Raw genomic sequence first — 24,315 nt, 5'->3', positions numbered from 1 at the left:
TTATAAGTCAGATTTCTTATCTAATGACTTATCTTTTAGAGTACTTGAAAATAATGGCTCTTTGGCAGTAGGAAATGGCCCAAGGCATTTCCTGTTTTGCTTTGAGCATTTTTTTTTCCTCCTGTTGAAAGCTTATAAGTGTTTCAGGATGGACAGTGCTCATCCTATAGGAAAAGCAGAAAGCAGGGATTTTTAATAGATGGAAAACATCTGTGCTGCATAATCATGCTTCTGAAGAGACTGTTTGTGCCATGCAGTCAGCCTATGGTGCTCTTTGCAGAGCTGAAGAGTCACATTTGTCTTCACCAGAAGCCAACCAACAGATTAAAGGAGATAAAAAGTTGTAAAATTTCAATTGCTTTGCAAAAGAAAGATGGTACAGCTGGTTGTTTAAATACATTCCTATACCATTATTTTTAGCCAGATTGGCAAGCTGATCTGTATGGACAGGTGCTGGAGCAGCAGGCAAAAATGCTGATGAGACAAAAGGGCAGGGCTGATTCTCTTCTGTTAGGCCCCCATAGATTGGTTAAATTGCTTTGTCAAGTGGCATCCTTGTCAGTTCTTCAATGGGGAGTCAAATATTCCTAGAGCTGGCTGGAGTGCAGCCTGCTATTCTTACCTTTGAGCATATCCAGAACTGCTCAAGAGAATTTTCAGCTGGTGTTATGTTCTTCATTTCATGCTGTCCCATACCAAGCTGGCAAAAAATCTTCCAGACAAGGATACGTAGAGTTTTGAAACAAAGCAGAGTTTTGAAACAAAGCAGGCTTCCTTACTCAGAGTTTGGTCACAGCTAACTGAAATGTTAGTTTCACTGAAAAGTTTTCACTGAAATGATGAGTTTTATCAAACACCGACTGATCTGACCCTCAGTAGTTAAAATATAAACCCTATTTTGCAAAAACAGAGATGTAAATAGCTGGATTCCATCATCAGTAATTCCTTTCCGTGCTTCTGATTTTCCCTTTTGCTGTTTCAAAAGATTACAGGATCTACCTGCAGTTCCCTTGGGATGCTTCTGTACAGTGTTTCCCAGGTACTCCCATGCTACCATATATATGTGCCAATGAGAATACAAAAAAACCTGTTTCTCTATGCAAATTTGATATATGCATGTATATATATATATGTGTGTGTGTGTGTGCGTGTATACACACACACACACATATATATATATATATACACACACGTTTTTAAAGCACCATAAGATCTTTCTGTGTGGGTGTTGTTTTATAAAATGAAGTGATATGGTTAACCTAAATAGTCTGTACAAAGCAGCGTTTTGGCATTGTAAAAAGAACAAAAAAAAAAAGCACCGATTTACAGGTGAGAAGGAATCCTGTTATTTTCAGGGTAATATTAGTATAAAGTTAGTGAATGAATAAATTTCAACTGAATGACTCATGCTCTCAGAAGATCGATTATCCAAGACAAGTGACTCAGAAATAGACGCTGTAGCATTGTTATTGTTTTAATCACATGGCTGTTGCTGTTACAAGTAACCCTACAAATTATGCTTGAGGATATTCTGCACGGGCCAAAATTACTTACCTGATGTTTTGTTTTTAGTTTTAGGTGGATGGAAAAGCTAGCAACTGGGTGTGTAAAGCAGCCCTTAACATGACCACTATGAATCTCAGCAGTGAACTTCGACAAGAAAAAACAAATATGGTATGTATTTCTTTGCATTTGGGAATGATGAGTGATGGTGTATGAAGCCTTACCACAGGAACATTCATATAAATCAACTTCTCACCCCAGAATTCGTATTAAATGGATGATTTGGGGAAACATTGATATGGGAAAGATCCATCCCGCCTTTGCTTGGGATAGAGTACGTTGGTAAAATTCCCTTTGTAGGGATACCCGGTGTTGTATCGGTAAGAATCTAAATGCATTTGGGGAGTTGTGCTTTATATGTTTGGTTTTGATATAGCTTATTTTGAAAGGTTTTGGGAGAGAATGGAGTCCTAGCTTTTGTAAAGATAAGATTATGTTTGAGCAAATAGCTTCCAATTGTTTTTTCCTGAGTTTACTGTTTGGTAATTTGGAATAATAGTGACTTCCACCTGTAGACCTCTCTGTAAGGCTATGCTTATTGTGTATTACTGACTGCATATGTTCTTGATAGACCATAACCATTTAAAATATTTGCTAGGTTCTACTCATGGAAGCTTTAAACTGCATCTTAATTTCAATAAATTTGCTTATTATCAGTTAGGTTAGCCTTCAGATAGTTATAGATTTTGTAATGGTGCTCTGATAATATCATGATTGTGGTGGTAGTGAGGTCGCTACTAAGTTTGTGTTCTGTCAGTCATAAAATGGGTAGGGATGACAGCACAGCTTGGCACTTCTATTCCTCTTGAAAAGTATGGCCTCCATTATTCAGCCCAGATCCAATTTGTTCAAGTCTCCATGCTGTAGTTACTGTTGTGAATGTTCCCAGAGTATGCTACTTAGACATCTCTGCCTCATCAGAGGAGAGGAAGAGAAGGTTAGAAGGAACTACTGAAGCATAAATGAAAGACAAGGAGTATACAACATTGCTGAAGTTCTTCATCAAGTGTTTCATGAAAAGCAGTTAGAAAAGGCTAGTAATCATAAGTGTGTCCCTCTGTTTCTCTTCTCACCCCAACCCTTTTCTTTTGTTTTTGCTTTTCCCCTTTGGCTACAGTTTGTAAAGTGATATTGTGATACTGGTCTGATCGGGCAAAACCACTGCTGATGCCTACCTATGATTGGAAGAGAACATAGGCCACAGACTTTGGAATGCTGACCTCATATTAGGCAAGTCTGTTGCTCACTTTCCCACCCCTGCGCAACTCCTGTTTTCCTGTCCTTTCTTCGTATCATTAAACTCATATCAGAGTCCAGTGTTATTGGTTGCATGGGATCCAGTCTCACTTGGCTGTACATACACTTTCCCTAAAGAAGTTGGATGTTACCCCCTGTGCTAGGCATTTATTATGCAAAGAAAGCAAGGAACACTATTTCATTGTAACAGTTCTGAATGATTTTTAGTTGAAGTAATGAAAAGGAAAGTCTGGCAAGTTTGATGTTAGTGTTTCTTAGCTGTGATTCCTGAACTGTGAGCAGATAATCATATTAGAAGTTACTGCATATGAATATGCATTTTTATTCATAAATAAACTGTACTGAGACAAGAGAATGTCTTAAGAGCAACACATGAAGGAGTAGATTCCATTCTTCCACTAATGTTTAGTTGTAAATGTATTGGGCAACAGATCAAATAACTATTGACGTAGAAAATAACACAGATTATGTCAAACAAGGACTTGAAACAGTGTTTTGAGGTCAGTAACCTGTGTGCTTAGAACTTTGATCACAGTGGTAGCAACCAGATGACATAATTTTGGTGGAGATACAAGCAAATATAAATAGGTAGCTTTTCACTCAAAGTTACAAGCAGAACAACAAAATGTTAGTGGGGTGAAAATGCGTATTTCTAATAAGCTTAAGGAGCTTCAACAAACGATGCTAATACTGATGAATTAATTTGCTGAAACTGCGAGGAAGGGTTTTTTTGTGTTGTTTATTTATATTTAAAAAACGAACAACACCAGACAACAAAGCCTCCATGGATTCTGTTTTCAATAAGCAGCATGAAAGAGGAGTCTTCCCAAGGCCTTGCCATATCAAGTGGAAGACAGCATGTTTTGTCTGATGAAATGTAAGTTTAACTGCTAATCAGTCAATCCAAAGCACTGCCAGATTAATAGCCAAACAGCTGTTAATACTATTTCTGCTAGATTAATTGCCAGCTTGCTGATAATACAATTTCTGGGGATCTGAAGCAGTGTATTGGCTCTGTGATTGGCTGAGATAAACAGGAATTCTTTTTAAGAAAATTAAGATATTTACTTCTGATGTTTTTCCAACATAAATCTTCCAGATTTTTATTTCAGTACTGATCTTGTCAAAGCAAATGGGTTAAAAGTCTGACTGTGGAAGGCTACTATTAAATTTGACAGTTGAGGTATGGTTATTTTCATTTTGATTTTTTTTGTTAAGCTGATCCAAGTAATAGTTCTCACTTCTAAACTAAAACAGTCTTTTCTTGCACTTTTTGTTTGTGATTGCTGCTGTTGTCTCTTTAAAGGGGAGGTGAAAAGAGCAGTTACTCAGTTTGTGGAATGTCTGAAGATCTGCAGATACAAAGCACTACATAATTGCAAAGGACTTGAATTCAGAGCTGTATTATGTCACCTTCCCTTTTCCTTATATCAGTCCATACTGTGACCTGAATAAATCTGCTTGTAATTAAATTTAAACTTGATTGCTAAATAGGAGTAGAAGATTTGGTGTTTATTTTTTTTAACCACAGGCTGTCTAATTCACTGAAACTATAACTCCAGCCTGATTTCTCCCTGCAGGAAAGAGGTACCGTTTAAATTTTGGGTTTTTTTATTAAGTGTTAATGAAGTGTTAATTGATTAAGTAGTCTTTGCTAATCCTGTGAAAAACAGTCATGATGTGTCAGTTCTGTGCTGTTTGTGTTTGTATCAAAATGTGGGATTTAATTCCCTCTAAACATTAAATTGCTAGTTCATGTATTCTGGGATGATATAAGGTTTGAAAACTGGCATAATAAGGCCAGAAATCAGGCAGCTTTTCTCCTATCAGGATTTCAGGTCAAAAATATCTGTTTCACCTTACATTGGACTTGTTTTATGCCTGTGAATAGAGACCAGATTATGTCATTTGTGGGGATTCTCTTCCTTGCAACTGTTGACCACTGATGCCTCATAATCACTGCAGCAGTATTTTCCTCATAGCTTCGCTTGGTGGGGTAGCTGTACATTCATTCTGGTTTGTGTGCTATCCGTCTTTCCCCTCCTCCTTCCTTGTTAGAGGTAATGGAATGAAAATTCACATCTCTGCTGATATTTTAAGTAAGTTTTGTAAATGGAGACAAGACAAAACAAATCAATTGGTTCCTTCTACTTCTAGAGCCATCAGGCAAAAAGTATTGGAGATTGATATCTCAGTCTCATCAGTTCTGCTTTCAGACAATATGCAGAGGTTTTGGAAACAAACAAAAATCCTTCTCTCCTGCTGTATGAGAGATAAAAAATGCTTTTATTTTCTCTTCCCATCTCTGAATTGGCTGGTGCCAAAACTAGCTCTGTGGCTTCTTTATCTGACTTCTGTGTTAAAATTAAGGACAGAAGCAACAAATTTGGTTTACAGTGTTGGTAAGATTAAGGAGTCTGATTTACCATTTGTGGGTCAAAAAGGATGATAATGTATGAGTGTCAAAACTAGACAATCTTTGAGGTCCCTTCCAATCCAAGCCATTCTGTGATTTTTAGGATATTAAAAAGTCTTTTGTGGCCTATAATTCTTGGCATATATGTGTCTCTGATTCTTTCAGATTAATCTTTGATTCAGAGAATGTGTTCAGATGACCCATGTAGTCTCTCTGAGTCTTATTTTCATTAGACCAAGTATGTGTATGTACAGTTGTGTTATGTCTTATTACAAGAAAATAAATGTTTTGGTAACACTAAGGTTCCTGCTGTGAAATAGTTGCCTATGCAGGAATGACCCTGCAAGATGCTTTCTATTCAGTTTTCCACAATGTATCCAATGGGAAGACAGAAGTGATAATTATAGATCTGTTGTTTTTTTTTTTCTTTCTTTGTATTCATTTGTACATAGTTCATATTGACCATGTGAGAACCTGACATTTCTAAATTGACCTCTGGGGTGAGGGGGTGGGGGGACGGAATCATTGCACGCAACAGATTATTCAAGGTATTATTTACTATAAAATGTTACCAAGTCCAGAAATATCAGAGGATATAACTACAGCAAAACAACCCAGCTGTAACATAATATTTGGTTGTTTCTCTACTTTGTTACTAGGTAGCTAGAGCTTTTAGGGAGAAATTTGTCATTAATAGCACAGCTCCATCCTGCACAAGACTCTCTAGTTCTTTGCAAACATGAACTTTTAAAAGGTCTTTTTAAAAAGATTAGCATTTGAGCTTTGTTGTCTGTGGTTTTAGCTTAATCTCACAAGGACATATTAAATGTTTTTGGTTTTTTTTTTCAGCATCAAAGCATCATAAACCTTTGGTGTATTTATGTGAAAGAGAAGTCATGTTGTTGAGATACTAAAGGTTTAACTCCAGACTTAGTTGTGGTGTTTGGACTCTAACTCTGTATTTAAATGGTCATTAAGACACTTATCTCCCCACTACTAAAGGTGGTTGAGGAGAAATGCCAAAGGTGTGGTGTTTCTCTTTTGCAATGATCCGCATCTGTGTACTTAATTTTGAAGAGCTGTTGAGCACTGGGCTCCTTCCCTCCTGAGCTGGAGAAGCAATCCAGTTTGCTCTGGGTTGGAGGTATGTCTAGATAGAGTATTTCAGAGAGGAGTTTTGTTTGTTTACTTGTTTTTCTTTCACCTGCAGACATGGGTCTGGTCTTCTGTTTTAACTTGATCTATAATCTTTGATATTTTGTGGGAATTTCATGTCAGCATTTAAGCTCTGGGCATACAAAGTAACACAAGTGGAAAGTCTTGCTGAATACTGACAGGAGAACCAGTTTCTCCTTTTCATATCTGGCAGTACTGGGTCAGCAATAAAGTCTTTTGTAATTGTTGGTTGTAATTGTCAGCTATTCTGTTGTTGTATTTCAAAGTGTTTGTTTTGAAACTGTCACTTTTTATATGGTGCTTCGTAATGCCATCAGTAAAGAATACTGAGTTGAAAAAATCCACCATAAAGATACTCAGCCAAGCAAAACCAGTATGTGTATGTACAGGAGGGTAATTGTCTGTGGGGAGCAATTGTGGAGCAAGGGCCATTGTTTCCTCTACCAAATGCTCACTACTTGTTGCAATCATTTTTATTTTTTTTATGATTAGGAACAGTATTTCTCAATCAGTGAGTTGTGAACTTACATGTTTTCCAATTCTGTGTGTTTAAATTTGACTTTTAAAGATAAGGGCCAGCATGTTGAGCCAAATGCTTGGGGAGAGAATGTGGATTGACTGATGGGAGCAAGGAAGAGTGTATTTTTAGGTTTTTACATATGTAATAGTTTGAATCCACTACCTGATTTCAGCTTTTTTTACAAGCTCTGCAAAATAGGGATTATAGCATTGAAAAAGATGATTCACCTCCAACGCCTACCTCATTATCACTGGCTTGTACTTCTAAGCAATAACCAAAACTAGATTTGAAATGTTTACAGATTTAGGGAGTTTTATTTGAAATGTTTGAACTAAGGCACGGAAGGTTTTGTTTTCTATGTTAGATGTACACCAACAGCTCTGCCAGGGATCAGTTAAGACTGTGAAGAGGAAAACACACCCAGTAAAGTTAAGTTATGTGGAGAAAAAGAGATGTTAGCAGAGAAAGCTTTAGAAAGTGGGGGTTGTAGCTCTTCTGTGATTATGTCATGCTTTTATCAGTTTGGTTGAAATAGAGCAGCCACAAACTAACCTCATCTCAGGAAGATTCTGAGAGTAGCTGTAGAAACCATGTGGGCCAGCACAGAATCTGCCCATAGTAAGGGACAGACTGGTAAGGCCAGGCTCACCTATGTACTCTTCTGACTGTTACTCCTGTGTCTTAGCTAGCAGTTGTTAGATGCACAGGATCATGTCCTAGTTCAGGGAAATTTTCCAGGCTGTGTTCCTACTGCCTCACCTGGATGCTCAGCTTAGGCACTTGGGCTTAGAGTTCTATGAGCTACTTGTCATCAGCTGAAGTATAAGAACATGCCTCCTGAGCCTCCTCAGACCACCCAAGCAAGGTAGCTACTTAGAGACAGTGCCTCTCTCTGTTTTGCTCTTGATGCAAGTGAAGGGGAGATGAGCTCTGACTCTGCAGGGGAACAAAGCAAATCAAGAGTTATTAAAATCAGCAGTTTTTACTAGGTGTCACAACACGGTATAATTAAAAGGAGCTAAGAGGTGGGTGGGGGAGGAAAGCACTGATGGTTTCAATGCAATCTGTCTTGGCCTCAATCTGGTAAATGTTTAGGGCAATGACTAAATTTATGCCCTTTGTTGCCTCTGTAAGCTGTAGTTTCTCCTCTCAGATGTGTTCGTCTAATATAGAAGCATGATAAAAATAGAAGTAACCTGAATGGAGGTATAAGCAGGAATGGCAGAATGCCAGCAGTCCCTAGAACATAAATCTGTGGGCAGGCTAAACAAGAAGTTTGTTTCATTGTACTGTTTGCATTGCATAATACAGTTTGTGTAATTTGAGAAGGATATTGCTGCTTATTAAGGTTATTACTCCTTATTACCACTTTCCAAAATGCAGCCGAAGCTTTGTAGCTGGCTGTCTTTGAATAGGAATAACAATAGCAGTGCTCTGTAGTATTTTGAGGGGTTCTTGGGTAAGCGGGTTTACATATGGACTACACCTGCTTGATGCTTCTCTTAGCTTTGCCTCCAAAAAGGAATAATACGAGTCCCTCAGAATGAGCAGGGAGCCTCATGGGTTTCAGGCAAGATTGCCTTATGATAACACATGTGGTTTTGCTTTGTTTTCATGCTCCCTGCCCCCCATTTCCATTGAGTTTGAAACCACAGCGGCTGAAATACAGTGCTTTCAATCCTGTGTCCAACTATCTTAAAATTTGGTGGAATTGACTCAGAGTTAGAATGTTGCAGTCTGCATCTGTGTGTTTATAAGCAAGTAAATAGACGTAATAGAAAGCTGGGCACCTGCAGGGTAGGCAGGCATAGAAAGGCATGAAATGTTTGCCACGCCAAGTGTGTAGTATACCATGGGTCAGTGATAGCGGAAAGTTGACTGTTCTGAGTCAGTTTGTGTCCTGGGTCCTTCAGCATGCTGTGTGTTCGTAGTTCCCACAGATTACTCGTTTGCAGTGGCATATGTAAGAAATGAGTTAAAAGTAAACAAGTGGTTTCCACCTGTGCCTGTTCAGAAAGGAAGACAGAAATATAGTGTAAATATTAATATTGAGAGAACTGCAAGCATCCCAGATGGTGTTTGTCAGTATTGCACCCCTACCTGTGTTGTTGACTTGTGGGTTGAACTGAAATCTGAACTGACTCTCAAGGTTTGTTTAGAAAGTTTGGATAAAAGGAAAACTGAGCCTGTAATAACATGCCAGGATCTTACTGACACCTACTGACTCCACACCTAGTTTTTGATTTGCAAGAGCTTTGCAAGAGCAGTAACAAACTTAATGTGTATATGTGGTGTGAAGAGAAAACAATACCACTTCTTAAAAGCAATGTGTGCCTTCAGCCTATTGCTGTTGTACAGCAGATCTTTGAGCTAGCTGCATAGCTGTGGATGTAGCGGGACAGTTTATTTCTGCTTTCTGTACTGTTTTGAGGAGATGACTTTAACTAATCCTGTCACGTTTCTTCTGAGTTGTGTTTTCTAAGACATTCCAGATTTTTGAAATAAATTTATATTACTACTACTGTAGTTAATACTAAGTATAACGTGAGACCTTTATGACACTAATTTAGCCCTTTCCCAGAATATTTGAGGAGCACAGACTGCCTGCATTGCTACATCAGGCAATGTGATCCTGAAGTGTGGTGATGTGGCTCGTAGCTAATGCATAGTAGGATGAACAGTGTATCTGCTCCCAGTTTTCGACTTCATTCATGCAAAAGGCATTGGGTCACTTTCCACTGAATGCCCAAGGGGTTACTGTGTTGTTTGCTTGTGCCAGGAATAAGCAATACTACCTGAGAGCATGAACTTCCTGCATTTTAAACCCATACAGGTGATCACTTAATACATTAAGCATCCCCTAATTTTAATCCCTGTATCTTAATTTACATTGCAGAAGAGGTGAAGAATTCTGGAATTAAAATTGAAGAGGGTAAACAAAACCTTTTCAAAAGCTCATTCCAAAACTAAGCTATGTAAACCAATGTAAAAAGGTGTTATTTTGAAGTGCATAAATCAATTCATGTGATATTTATCAATACAAGAATCTGAAATTGTTTTCCTAAAGCAGCACATTAGTTTGAAATGTAATCTTTCCACACCGATGCAAAAAAATAAAAATAAAAATAAAATTGGAAAGAGTTTTTGTTGATACCTGCCAGAGAGGTTACAAGACCAGGGAAACTTGAGCACCCAGAAATGACTGCAAACAAAACCTGGCGATTGATTCAGACCACCTCTAGCACTTTTCCATTGGTACATTTTTCTCCAAGGTTATTTGCAGGTGACACTTGTATTCTACTGGCCTAGGCTGTCACTGAACGTGAGGGGGATTTGGATTGCATCCTAGCAGAGTCCTGTCCTCACTTTCTGTTCAGCACAATCTATTCTACTTCTGTCCTGGGCATAACTGTGCAGTATCTACAGAAAACATTAGGGAAATATTTAGTTAGGAATATCATTTGGGAAAGACTCTCAGAATGGTGGTAGGCCAGGCCTTCTCTTTGTGCCAGGGTAGGATCAGCTTTACCCAGACTGTTCCTTGCTGATGTTTAACCATTCATAAAAGACTTGCAGCAGTAGTAGACATTCTTCAATCTTTCAAGTGCATCTGCTTCTTCTCTAACTTCATTCTAGGGAATATCTGTCCTGAAAGCTAAATCAAAATTCACATTCTGCAATTTGAATTCATAATTTTTTCTTGTTTCAGCAGCCACTGTATTTCCTTTGCTGTTATCTGTTCCAGATTTGAAATATACTTTCAAATCTTTCCTTGCCTAGACGAAACTTTGCTGTTGTGATTTTACTAGTTTTTCTAGTTATTCCAGAAGTTTAGTGCTTAAAATTAAGTTGCAATACTTGAAATAGGTGCTGCATTCCATTGCAGAGTCATTGGAATGGCTGCTTATCCTACCACACAGAAACTAAGTGTACAATTAAAAGTGGGTTTGCTTTTGTGGAGGAGGGTTAAAAGTTGCCTACCCTTTGGCTGAGTTGTGCTGAGTGCTGGTGTGTCTACTCCCAGTTATGCTGCTATTGCAAGGGAAAAGCAGGTTTGCAGGAATGATCTGCTGTGCATCAGGCCTGTCTGTGTGAGCAGTCATACTGTCAAGGATGGAGAAGGCAAGAGCATGGGCAAGCTGGGACTGCAGACTAAGGTCCCTGAGTACTGTTCCTAGAAGCACTGCTCTGGATTTTACTTAAATGTGGTTCAGTAAGCTAGGGAGTCTCCAGTGAGTTCTGCAGTTTGGGATGCCCCACAGTTCCTGTGGTCCTTCCCACCATGTCCAGGGCAGCTGCTTTCGGAAGTGCCACTTGCAGCAGCTGCTCATCTATTATGAGGAAAACTCAGGGTGTTTTAATCATCTTCAGAATATTGGTTATTGGCTTTAGGAAGGATGCTTTATGTGTTCTTTGTTCCCAAACTGCATTCTCCTATTCCCCAGCTTCATGCATGTGTTTGCCTGCGACTTGTTCTCGGTTTCTGAAGCACTAAGCTCTGGTCTCAGCTGAGAAGTGGAGAGAACTTCACATCTGTCCCTCTAAGGCTGTTCCGTAGGGCTGCACTCCTGTGTATCCCTGGCTGGGTCTGGGTATGACTACTCCCTCCTGTGGTTAGTTTGGAGTGCAGCGCAGGGCCTGTGTCCTGTGTCAGTGGTAGGTGTGAGGAGGAGCCGCTTTGTGACCGGCTCGTATAACGGCCCATCACTCGTGCGGTGACAGGCGGCTGTGTGGAAGTGACCTTCATGCATGGGGCAGAACCGACCGAGTGTTGTGTGGGTGGACATGTGATGCCGCAGCACGGCGTTCTGCAGCCACTGGATATTTGATGTTCTTACATTCCATTCAGAAAATGCGTTTTTACGCCGGGCCATAAATCACGGTTAGAGGACGAGCAGCAGCGCTGCGCAGGGAACGCCGAGATAGGGAAAACGCGCGAGGCCGGCCGCGCTCAAGGTCACGCGTGTCGCTCCCAACCGCTGCGGGACACGTGACGCTGGGCACGGAGCGGAGCGCTGCCCCAGTGGCTCCGGATGAAGCGCAGGGCGTGCCCGAGGGCGGGGGGCGACCCCGCGGGGCGGGGACGGGCGCCGGGACCCACCCGCCCGGGGCCCGCAGGTGCCGGGGCCGCGCGAGCCGGGGGCGCCGCGTTCCCGCCGAAGGGCGGCGGCCGCCCCTCTGCAGCGCGCCGCGGCCGCCACCACGCCTGCGCCGTCCCCGCAAGGGAGGGGGGAGCGGGCGGACGGGCGCCGCATCCCCGGCGCGCGGAGCTGCGGGCGGCGTGAGCGGAGGCTCCGCCGCGCCCTGCCGGAGCTGAGCCGGGAGACAAAGGGGAGAGAGACGCCGCCGCCATGGGGGAGCAGCTCCGCGCGCAGCCCGCGGCCGCCACGGGGGCACCGCCCGCCGCCTCCTGCTCGCTGCGCGGCGGGCTGCTGCACAACGGCTTCCACCCCGCGGGCCCAACGCTCAGCAACGGCGGCTGCGGGGAGGCGCCGCACCCGCTGCTGCTCCGCCCGGAGCCGCCGCCGCTCGGGCACGGCTCCCCGGCCAAGAAATGCAGGCTGCGCCGCAGGATGGACTCGGGACGGCGGCACAGGCCACGTAAGTGACGGACGCGGCGGCGCGGCTCGGCACCCGGCCCCCGTCCCCCCCCCCCCCCGGCCCCCGTAGCCCTCCCCGCACGGTCCCGGCTCCTCTCCCGCCCCGAGCGCGGCCCCCCCCCCTCTGCCGGGCCGGGCGGAGCGAGAGCCCTCGGTGGCGGCCAATGCGGCGGCGGAGGCAGGGCACGGCCCCGCCCTGCGCCAATGGGGCGGCGGCGGGCGGGGAGCGGCGGCCCGGCACGAACTGCGGGCGGACGGCACCTCCGCAGCCAGACAGCAGGGTTCCGTCGGCCGCACAGCTTCCCGGACGCGCACATGAAGCTCAAAGCGCAGAAACAGCGCTGTAAGTAGCGGCCGCGCTGAGCCGCGGGTGGAGAGGAGAGCGGTGCTGGGAGCTCCACGCTGCTTTGTCGAGCTGAAACTGATTTGGTGGTGTGCTGCTTGTGAGCGATGTATCTGGTTGTTCGTTGATCTGGGAGGTGTCAGTGAATTGGCTGTCTAGTTCTGTCTCTTGGTTTAAAGCTGTGATATCTACGTTTGTGATGTGCTTGGTTGTGTTAGGCTCGGCGAATTACGAAGCAGCAGTGCTTCATTTGCTTGGTCGTGGTTAACTTGTATACAGGTATGGAGCTGCTGCGCAGTGCCTGGGCAGCCACCACCAGCAGAGCAGCACAGCTGGGGGAGCACCCTGGCTCTGGGCACACTCACTTTACCTGTTCCTTCAAGTAGAACCAACACGTTTGCCTTCTTTTCTGAGTTCAGCACAGTTCTGAAAGGGTAATGAAGGATTGAGGCAGGCTCACAGCTGCCTGCTGCCAAACCTGGGCATATCTCTGTTCAGTATGAAGTGTTGTGTGTTCCACTGCTTGATGTTGTTTTTTGTGTGGTTTTTTTTTTTAATACTGAAATAAATGCATGCAGGCTTCTCTCTGAGAAGAATGAAATAGTACAGGAAACGGTCTTGGAGGGATGCAGCTTTCCCAAGGCTGCTTCTTCATCAGTGCCTTCTGCTTGTCAGATGTTTTTGTTAAGTTCTGCATGCCCCTGGCCTTAGCACATTCTCTCTGATGCAGAATCACACAGTGCTTGAACTACCTGGGAAAAATTAATGTGGTTGTGGGTTCCTCCCAAACGTACCGTGTTGGTGACCGCATCATTCTGTGATGTGAACTGTTTTTGTGGAGTTTTTGTGCAGCTTCAAATCTTCATTCAAGAGGAAAAGCTTGCAGCTCTTGGATTAAGTTGCATGTTTATTTGATGCAAGTAAGAGGATACAGCACTTGCATATTGAACTTTAGAATAGCTTTTAGTATTGCAAAGCAAAGCCTTGTAGGTTTTCATGTAGTTACTCAAACTAGGCAGAATAAGGGATTTGGTTTCCTTCATATCTTGAGGGGAAAAGAAAAAAGCTCATCATAGGTGCAGACCCAGGTGGCAGTGGTTGTATTGACTAAAATGTGCTACAGCTGAGCCCTCGGCTGTGGGCTTTCTGGAGAAGGCAGGGATGGGAGCAGCAGGTGAGAGCAGAACTCTTTAAAGCTGTAGCGTGGGGTATTTCTTTGCTAAATAAGAGACATAAATTCTTGTTGGTCTTGTAGTTTTTCATTTCTGTGTAAGAGTAAATTTGCGATTCAATATTAGTCTTGCAGGAAAGCGTGACAGCACATTGTCCTAGATTGAAAAAGTTCATTAAATCTGACTCCAGTTCTGGTGCTGTGAAGTTTAAGGTGTATCCCTCTCCAGAACACATTATACAGTCCCGTTTTTCTGGTTTTTGTATTTAATCCCAGCCTCTGCAGATGTTTGTTCTGTGCTTGGGGACACATTGCAAAATGCAGCGTGGTTGCCACATGATGTGTAAGCCCTGAGTATTGATTGTGGGGTTTGCTTTGCGTGGGGAGGAAGATAATTGCATTTCCCAATATTCCAACACATTAAGCTATCTTTCTGTAGCAACTAGTTCCTTTAAATCCTCACAAATTACATGTTGAGTGCTTTTACTCTCTGCCAAAGCGAGACAGTCTTCTACTTTCCTTGGCCCTTTTCCCCTCAGAGAGGGGAATGTTCCCTTTGCAGCCCATGTTCATGGCTGCTCAGCCTGTGCTCAGAGGGAACCTGGGAGTCTGCTTCGTTGTCCTTCTGACCTACCTGCTGCTTCCCCTTCTGCTGAGAAACTGGTCTCTGCGTGGTTATTTCTTAGTTGAACAAGAGGAGTTTTTGGCAGTGTTTGGCCCACACCACTGATTTGAAACCAGCCTGTTATGAGGCTGGGGTTTGGAGTACCTTTCTGTATCACAGCACAGTGTAACGAAGACTGGAACAAGTAACTGTTACTGTGCCTTGTGTTCTGAAGTGCTCCACCAGAGTATAAAGTATTCAAATGTTGTGAATTCTTCCAATTTTGAAAGCCTGCTGTAGTGTCACAGTGTTCAGTTTAAATGGGATCTTTGAACAGAAGAAAGAGAAGGAATAGTTAAGTGCCCTCCTTGATCCCTATGCAACAGCACTGCAGCAAAGTAAGAACAAAAGCTTCTGCATGGTAGTTAGCTAGACTGGTGCTTCACAACATTAGCCCGTGACAGGCATAGGGAAGAAGCAGCTGGATGCTTTAATTGGATTGCTTTTCCTTAAATGAAGGTAAAACTTTGGGGTCGCTGTTCAGAGCCTGTATCTGGCATCTTGCCCCAAGTCAGTAGGTAATAGGTAGAGGTCAGAGAATGTGTGCTCAGAGGCGTCATGACTGTTTACAGCTAATGCATGTTACAGCTGCTGTGGTTAATTTCTAAACACTTAGTTGTTGCTTCTCAGCAAATAATGTTTTGGCCAATATTTTCATTGTTAAATCTGTGATGCGTAAGTGCAGCATAACTGTAGCACTACTTAAGCCCAGACTTTTTGTTGTGTAAGACCTGGTGGTGATGTTAAATGTAGAGTACCACAATTATGGTCTAGATTTTCACGGAGAGTACAGAAGTGAAATGGTTTTGGTCAACACGGTGAGTAAGTATGTAGGTGTTGGCAACTGAAACTTTGTCTGGAGTATTGGAATATCCCACAGGTTTTTAATCTTAAGAACGACTTCTGGTGTAATGCTGCTTAATGTTGGTCCCCAGCTGGTTTTCATGTAGACAGATGCTAGGGATGCCTGAAGAATGGGGCTGATGGGAAACACTTGAGCTGGTTGGTGTGTTGTGGCCAGCATTACATGTGAGTCCCAACTGCATACCAGCTGTACTGCCAAGGTTGTGCTTTGCCAGCAGGAATGGGAAACGTATACAGACCTTCTCAGTGCTGTTGGGCTGGGAGCTGTCAGGCTGGTTGCTGGTGAGGAAGTTTGCTTCAGCTGATAGTTGTTTCTTATAGCTTTGTGAGGTTGGCTTTTGGTAGGCTGGTTTTCCACGAAGCTGTGCAGATCAGATAGTGACCCAATCTCTCACTGCTATCTTCAGAAATCAGTTTATGGTAATAAGAGTACATATGCGTGGATGGTCACACCTGCCTGGCAAACAGCTCTGCCTTCTGTTACGAAGGCTTTTCTTTCCCTTGCTGCTGAGCAGGCAGGCATTCTGCAAGACTTCAATACTGAAAATGGACTGGAAGGCTGTACTTAATGTTTGGGGGATTTATTTAGCTGTAGATCAGCAATGTTTGAAGAAACTTCCTATACTAAGGAGCTAAAACTCATCTTTCAAGATGTACATTCTGTTTCCATTCAAAAGAAAACAAATGCTTCCATTTTAAGCCAGGTTTGAATCACTCAAAATAATTGTATAATGGGAAGGAATAACTTGAAATATGTGTAAACCATTATCAACATCTTCAATGGAAGCAGCAGTGAGAATGTTAGCCCATCTGACACTTGAGTCTTGTTTTGTTTTTTGTTCCCCCCCCCTCTATTTTTAGCTTTGGCTTTCTCTCCACTCTTCCAGCCCCGGTTAAAGCAGGAGAGTTCTTAGCTCACCAATGCATCAAGCTATGGAAATGAGATGGAAACAAAATCATAGGATTTCATCACATGTGTCAGGGATGGGGGGGGGGAAAGACAGCTGAACTTAAGGTCTTTTATCTGAGATATTCATGGTGGAGATAGCAGAGTGCTGATAGCACCATTCAAGTTACTGATAAAATATTGAGATACTGTACCTGTGCTTGAGGGAGATTAAAAAAAAAAAAAAAGCTAAGACAAGTGTGGGAAAAGGGAAGGAAATTCCTTATTAATGAAAGGGCTGAGCGGGGCTGGCCAGGTTTGCCCAGTGAGGGCTGCAGAGGTGTCATGCCAGTCTTGCAAGGGAAAGTGTATAAGCTGAGACAGCTTTAGCGGAAGAAGGAATTGCTGAAATTGGTCACAAATATATTGAGGTCTGATAGAAAGAAGGAATCGGGCATAATCTCTCTGTAAGATTTGAAGAGTAATAAGACTGAGCTAACTTTGTGTTGTGATTGTTTAAATGCATGAAGGAGATTGCCCTTTGTGCCCTTTGGAGAGTGCCCTTTTAACAGGGCACTGTTTCTGAGTGACCCAGGAGTTCCCTTTACTTCCCCTGAGGAGCTGTGCATGAGGAGCAGGTTAGGATTTGATGTTCCGTGCCCTCTTTTCTGTCTTAAATAGTATGTCAACTGTAGGGTTTTGAAAAATCAAATGTCTTTGGTTCTGGCTGTAATATGCTTTATAAGAAAAGCTTCATGGGTTCACGCTGTTCAAAGCTTGCTAAAAAACTAGGTGAAGTGTGTCGTGGAATTTCTCATGGGTAGACCTTTCCCCCAGATAACACAGCTGTTAGTGTGCATCAGATTACCTCATTATGCAATGCTGGCGATACCTTCGGTTTGCATTGTCACGTGCTGCTACAGCGAGGTTCTAGTCTAATAAGAGATTTTATCTGTCGGTAACAAACCATTAAGTAGTTGGTGCTGTTTATTAACATAAAGAGAACGCATTTTCACAAGAAGATAAGTGGAGCCTTTGATTTACGGTAGGCTTTTATGAGCACGTGGTTCATCTTGATGCTTTCTGTATCAGTTCTATGAGCTAGAGGTCTATGTTTTAGTGTTGCACTGCAGCAAGCCATAAAAAGTGGTAAAGTTACAGTAAGGCAGTTTATTTCCTCCACAGTCATAGACTGCATTGAGCTGTTGAGCAAGTTGCAGGCTGTCTTTGGGAAGATGGAGATCAGCTGCAGTGAGTGTGCAGGTACACAAGGAGAGCTGTCTGAAGGTGCTGGGGAGACCTGATGGCGCTTGAGTGGTGTGTTGTATTTCAAAGTATATTGATGGTTACAAAAGCTACAATTAAAATAAGTTAAAATTAAAATGAGTTAAAATGAATTCAAATGAGTTAAAATAATCACTGGGATACATGAATGTTTCTACTGCTATTCCAGTTATGTGGAAATTATGTGAATATCACCAGAGTTCATTAGCAATTTGGACACTTGGTTTATTTCCTAACTGGTTAATGAATCAAAATATGTCTCCTTTATTGCAGGGGAGTAGGAGCAGATTGCTGGTGTTAGCAGCTGTGTGAAGGATTCTAAGCTGTTACTCTGTGTGACTGAAGTAACAGTTGTTGCCTGATCTTGTGCTCTGTGTTTACTTGTGCTGAAGAAAACTGCTGCTGTTTTAGGAGCAAAGTCCTTTTTTTCTGCAGCTCACTGTTTAGCTCACAACAAAATGAAAGGACTTCAGATCGACAGAGAATAAACTGGAAAAAAAGTCTTCGTATTTCCACTTTTTTACTAAAAGAGCTTTATATACCTACACCAAGAACTATACTGACTTGAAATAACTCAGTAGTTTTTTTTAACAATACTTCTTACTTGTTAATGACTTAAGTATGGCTTCTCAGAAAGCAAAGATGTAAATGTCATTTATGGGTAACTCTTAAGTTGTTATGCTTGCACCTTTATTGCCAGATTTGTATTTGGTAAGAGGAGGGAATGCTTCTACCCTCTCAAAGATTAAATCTGCGCAATAGCTTCATAGCAGCTGTCGGTGCAGATGGATTGTAGCAGAATTTATGTCCACAAGGTAGAATACTGGAGTGTTGCTTCTAGTTAGCGTTAGTTTGGGTCTGTATGGCACAGTCCAGTCATGCTGCACTTAATATTAACTTTTTACTTGTATAGTTAAGATGCATCTCATGTGGAGGAGACTTACTGTTCCAGTGTGACAAGTAATTAAAGTTCTCAGCAGCTTAAGCAAAGATTTGTGCAAATCTCTAATGGGATTGATGTCCTGAGCTCCACTACGTTATAATGCAGTACGGTGTGACTGGACTATTTTTACTTACATATTTCTCTTCTAATTCCAAAAGTGATTGAGTTACAGGTTACTGCATGCTGAAGTATTTTGCCTCATCAAAATAAAGTCTGTTTTTAAAACACGTGGGTTATTCGTGGTTCAGGGACCCCACGTGCCAAACCTCAAGTTGGACTTCATATCAGTGTCTTGGCATCCAGCAGCTTGTTGGGAGTGGAAAATGAAATTGAACAGGCTTTACAATAGGTAACAGTAGGTGCTCTTAGGGAAAGTGAACAGTAAGCAAGTGACTTCATGGGAGCTTCTTTCTTTATGTTCTCCCTGTACTTATGGAAATCAGGGAGAAATTGATGATTCCATCATCTGGTATACAGTAATGGAACAAAGCAGCTGTGTTAAGCATCTAGCACTGAAAGGTTTTTTTTGTGTTGTTTTTTTTTTATTCTGTTTGTAATAACAATTGTGAAACTTAGAATCATAGAATATCCTGAGACTTATGAGCTGCTCAGCTGGCCAGCCAGGAATGAGGCATTGGCTGAGCTCTTTGTGGTGAGAAGTAAGACTCTAAGCTTCTTTCAGCCTGAAATTTAGTAACTTAATGCTGCTCTGTGATCACCTGAGGAAGAAGTGTGATCAGTATCTCATACGCTTACTCAAATCCTTCCCCAGGTTGTTTATAGCTGGGTTCACCAGCAGAAAAAAAACAGTAGTGCTTATGGTGTCCATGGTTTGCAGTTCACCTCAGCGTTAAGTTGGGGTGCCCTGCTTGGAAGGGTTGCACTTCTATCATGTCAGCCTGCTTCTTGCTGCAAGCAGGAAGATGATTGTATGCCTGCTGTTCTTGAGTACTTGTGATTTAAATTTGTCTAAGAACTACTGCTAGCTGTTGCTTTCTGCAGTACCTGTGTAAGCTTCTCTTCTCTCTTCTCATTGCTTCATAAAGTTACCTGGCTTACTAATTAAAACTTGTGTGTATATGTAAGCAGAGCAGGCAAACCAACTTGATTCAAGTTGTGGCACATGCATGCTGAGAAGCAAGTAACGACATTTCTTGCGTAACTGTCTGATAATCTAATGCACACACCAGCAGAAAAGATGAATGTCAGTGGGTTTTAAACATCAAATATAAAACAGCTCATTCTCTTTCTGCTGGTATGTACAAGAATTGTAACAGAGATGCTTGTTCTGGTGGGTTGGAGAGACTCCCACCAGAACAGGAGAGTTACAGAGTGCTGCTCTTCAGACAGAGCGCTGCGATTGTGGGAATTACGATTGCTATTCTGTGATTCTGTGGTATCAGGGGGAATTGTAGGTGTTAAGCAGTGGGAATGTGACTCAAGACATGTAGCTCTCCTGCTTGGTTGTGTCCCCCCAAACTTACTTTAAGAATTGGTGCGGAGAGTCAGACTGGGTGCAATGTTGTGGATGTGCTTTATCAGGAGGTGCTGACTGAAGTGTTAAATGTTTTCCCGGGAGAAGTATTTTGTGTTGCTAGAACCTGTTTCTTCAGAGAAGGATTTTTTGGGGGCTGTCTTCATTCTTTTTGTTAACTGAGGCTTTATGGAGTCTTATCTTAGGACGTAGTACATGTGAAATGGACACAAGTGACCACTAGCTTTCAGGCACAGATGCTGATACTGTAACTTTCACTCAATTGTCATTAAACAAATATTTTAAGTGCTGTGGCTAACTTAGGTATTTATGGTGGCTTTCTCTTTCTTCTTCCCTATACCCCCATCCTTAGCGTTCCCATGGTTTGGAATGGATATCGGTGGAACATTGGTTAAACTGGTCTACTTTGAACCTAAGGACATTACTGCAGAAGAGGAACAAGAGGAGGTGGAAAACCTGAAAAGCATTAGGAAATACCTGACCTCCAATACAGCCTATGGTAAAACTGGCATTCGTGATGTCCACCTAGAACTGAAGAATTTGACTATGTGTGGACGCAAAGGAAACCTGCACTTCATCCGCTTTCCCAGCTGTGCCATGCACAGGTTCATACAGATGGGTAGTGAAAAGAACTTCTCCAGTTTGCATACTACGCTCTGTGCCACGGGAGGTGGAGCTTACAAATTTGAGGAGGACTTTAGAACGGTAAGTGAGCAGTTTGTGTGGGATCAGTGGGAAGGAAAAAAAATAGAACCAATCGTGGGATTCTTTTTCTCAATTAAAACTTGCGGAGAAAACACATTCTGCTTATCGGAATTCTTTAAGATTAACAGCATCAAAGCATATTTGCTAATTGCTGGAGTTGCTGAGAACGTTGAGGGGGTAGGGGGAGATGTGGAGGCTGGTGTGTATTCTACCCGAATTATTACTGTGTCGTGTGTCTTAAGTAAACGGAAGAGTATTGCTGTGGGGATCAGATGCCTTGTAATCAATTGAGGATATATTACAATAGCTTTAAGACTTCATTGAGGAAGTTACTGGGGAGGCAGTTGCCTGTCATGCTAGTTATCCTGTACCAGAGTGTTCTTGCTAAGATTAATGCAAGTTATTTACGTAGTTCTGACACTTCTGTCCCTAGCTTCCAGCCTGATGTTGATGGTGAGGGATAGCAGCTAGGGGTGACAGGTTACAGCAGCTGCTTATCTATAACTCCTTCTGTATAGAAAGCTATCATGTCCATAACGACCATAAAACAACTGGTTTTAAATTACAGTCTTTGACTTTATGTGCTTTACTCTTAATTCCAAGCATCCTGCAATACGTGCAGGTTTTTCTTTGTTAATACCCCTCACCTATCAGGTAACTAATAGCCTCCGATTCCTCAAGGGAAGGGAGTTCTGCAAGGGATGAACAAGAACTCTAACTGTTAAGCTGTTGTGCAGTGATTTTCAGTAAGTGAAGTGTTTGATGTGAAAGAAGCCTGTTTAATGGGTGACTGTCAAGTTCCTGAATTGCTGTAGCAGTCCACTGCTAGTACCAGATTTTTTTGTCCTTTAGGTTGGTTGCATGTCACATGTTAGGCTCTACTGATGACTGAATTTTCAAAAGGGATGGGTTTTGTCTTTCTTGCTTTGTGCAGGTAATGTCAGGCACCATGGGCTGAGGTGAGTCCTAGCACTAGTCAGTGCGGCCTTAATTCTGGTTCTGGAGCATCCTTGCATGTGCTCAGGGATGATTCTGATCACATTGGCCTCCAATTGTTACTAGACATTTTATGGCTTTCTGAAGAGACTGGTTACTCCTTTCGAATGCTCAGTATTCCCAAATTTCTTTTTTGTGTCATGCAATACTAGCTGGAGTAGCCTCCTTAATAAGAAAGTGTGCATACCTTGTTCCCATAGCTGTGGAACTGAACTGGAAGTGACTTGGTTGCTGTCACAGCAAGACATCTCTCTGCATAGCTTTGACCTTATCTGCTGGAAGTAGGCAATTTTCAGTGAGGGACCAGTCTTGCCAAGTTCAGCTGGCTGCAGTGCTAGAAGTTTTAGTTGAAGTTGTGGCTAGCTGCTGTACAAAAATGAGGTCTCATAATTACTTATGGACATAAATCCTATGTTGTGTGCTACAGCACTTATGTGCAGATGGTTTAAGAAAAACACTGTAAAGGCTGTCTGGAATATTTTACAGCATTGTGCAATCAGTGGAGTGCACTTACACCTGAGGTGATTGCTTTGGACACCTTTTCTTGCAGCTACTCAATCCACACTCTTAAAACAAACATTTCTTGGCTCAAGCTGTGATATCCACAGAGTATTACAGAAAAAAAATACTGTCGATTACATGAGGGTTTGCTTGTTTAGTATCTCTAGAAGGGAGAAGTGTACTGGGTATGAGCACTTACATTGTCATGCCACATTAGCTATTTTAACAGCAACTGGCTGTCTCAGTGTGTTCTGCTGACTAAATTGACATTGGACAACAGCTTCAGAAGTGCACTCAAAGCGTTAAAATGCTTGATCCAAATATTTGGTCACTTTAATGTACCTACAGAAGTAGAGAACAAGTGCCAAGTCTAATATCCTGCTGCTGGGGAACTCGATATTATATAGCACCTTATAGGGAGGAAGCTTTAAATCTTACTATTTCTGTTAGAAGCAATGTGGAAAAACTGAAGTATGGCTCTAGGAGTTAACTTCTTGAAATCTGGTGAAGTGCAAAGAAACTCATGAAATGGCTGGAGAGATAATGTAGTTTTGTTCTAGTCCTCCTTTTCCCTATGCACATGCTTTTAAGTTATTTGTCTTTCACAGTGTTTCTAAGCGTTTGCAAGACTTTCAGGATTGTATAGATTTAGGGTGAAAAATCCAAATATTATAAGGTACTCAAATACAAAAGTAAGTTTGCTTCTAAAATTGCAGTTTCTATTTCTCCTTAAAATAAACATGCAAATGCTTTCATACTCTTCTATTTTGGTGTCTGATTTTGGATCTCTAAATAAGTTGAATAGGTTTGTACTAGATGCCTCTTGCTTTTGTATATTTAAAAATTAAAATTGGGAGGCATCTTTTGTTTTCCTGAAGACTGTGTACTTTGTGATAGGCAGGCAGTTAAACCCACAGGGCCAACTAGGTTTGACCATCTGACTGACCTCCCTGTCTTGTGACCCATGCTGTTGGATAGAAACAGACCTGGAAAAGTTGTCAAGGACTTCATGATGACTGCGAGCAATAATGATCAGTGGCCTTTAAAGCACATAATTCACTCCTGAGATCTGAATGCTTCCTTCAGAAGTAGGGAAACTGAGTGCATTCATTAAACTAGACCAACAAAATAATTTTACCAACCACATGGTTATACTTAGTGCTCACTGAAGAGCACCAGCAAGTAATTCACTGAAAGAACTGTTTCCAGCTTAGGTTTTTCTTGTGTATATGTGAGAGATTCTTTGTTTCTTTTTTTTTCCTTCCCTTTTTGAGTGACTGGTCTTTCTGGCTCATTATTACTTTTGGGTAACAGTATTATTAAGCTATAGATAAATATGTCAGCTAATTCTGACCATTCCTCCCTCTCCCCATCTTCTGTAAATGTTTAAGCCACATCACTTCTTTAGAAATGGAAAGGACATGGACTTATTTGCCATGTGCCTGTAATATGAAGCTCTTATACTCTTTGCCTCTTCTGTGATAGCAATCATGCTACTTTCACAGAAACATGCCATTATGAGAAATAAACTTTTAGACTGTCACTTAAATTTGTAAAGCAAGTCGGATCAAGTATCCCTGGGGGGTGAGAGAAGAAAGGACTCTTCAGACCTCTGTCTAAAGCCTGCCCTATTGCAAAATTCCTGTTGCCTTATAACTGAGGAGCCTGACTTGGCTTCACTGAAATTTCACTGCTCGCTTCAGGGGAAGCAGGACCTGAGCCAAAAGCCAGTCACTTAGTAAGGCATGTTGGAAGGTGGGAGAGGAAGTCTGTTACCAGCACAAATTTAGATTTTGACCTTCCCTATAATCTGTAAGAAAAATAACTTGTGAGGAAAAGAACTTTTTCCTTCCTTAGCATTTGTGACATGAACAGAGTGTCTGTGGATGACTAGTAGACTGTATTTCACAGAGTGGTTGAAGTTGACAGGA

The 24,315-nt window shown here is 42.1% G+C and overlaps 1 protein-coding gene across 12 annotated transcripts in view; it reads left to right on the top strand.

The window, feature by feature from the left end:
- The window catches only part of PANK1 (pantothenate kinase 1), a 44,655-nt gene that overhangs the window by 5,989 nt on the left and 14,351 nt on the right, over nt 1-24,315 (top strand). For 3 of the 12 annotated variants that reach the window (XM_025152019.3, XM_015288410.4, XM_004942146.5), the window contains 3 exons: nt 1,573-1,674; nt 2,681-2,793; nt 20,535-20,887. In XM_025152019.3, coding sequence (XP_025007787.1) covers nt 20,552-20,887 — 336 coding nt within the window. In that variant the 5' untranslated portion in view covers nt 1,573-1,674; nt 2,681-2,793; nt 20,535-20,551. Of the gene's footprint in view, nt 1-985; nt 1,040-1,572; nt 1,675-2,680; nt 2,794-3,428; nt 3,698-3,919; nt 4,408-12,027; nt 12,534-12,712; nt 17,506-20,534; nt 20,888-24,315 lie in introns of those variants that run through there. The other 9 variants (XM_040703124.2, XM_046943159.1, XM_046943160.1 and 6 more) reach the window with 9 other exon arrangements.

This window comes from Gallus gallus, chromosome 6 (assembly GCF_016699485.2).
Source record: "Gallus gallus isolate bGalGal1 chromosome 6, bGalGal1.mat.broiler.GRCg7b, whole genome shotgun sequence".
Lineage (NCBI taxonomy): Eukaryota > Metazoa > Chordata > Aves > Galliformes > Phasianidae > Gallus > Gallus gallus.
This window is presented reverse-complemented; position numbering and strand designations above follow the sequence as displayed.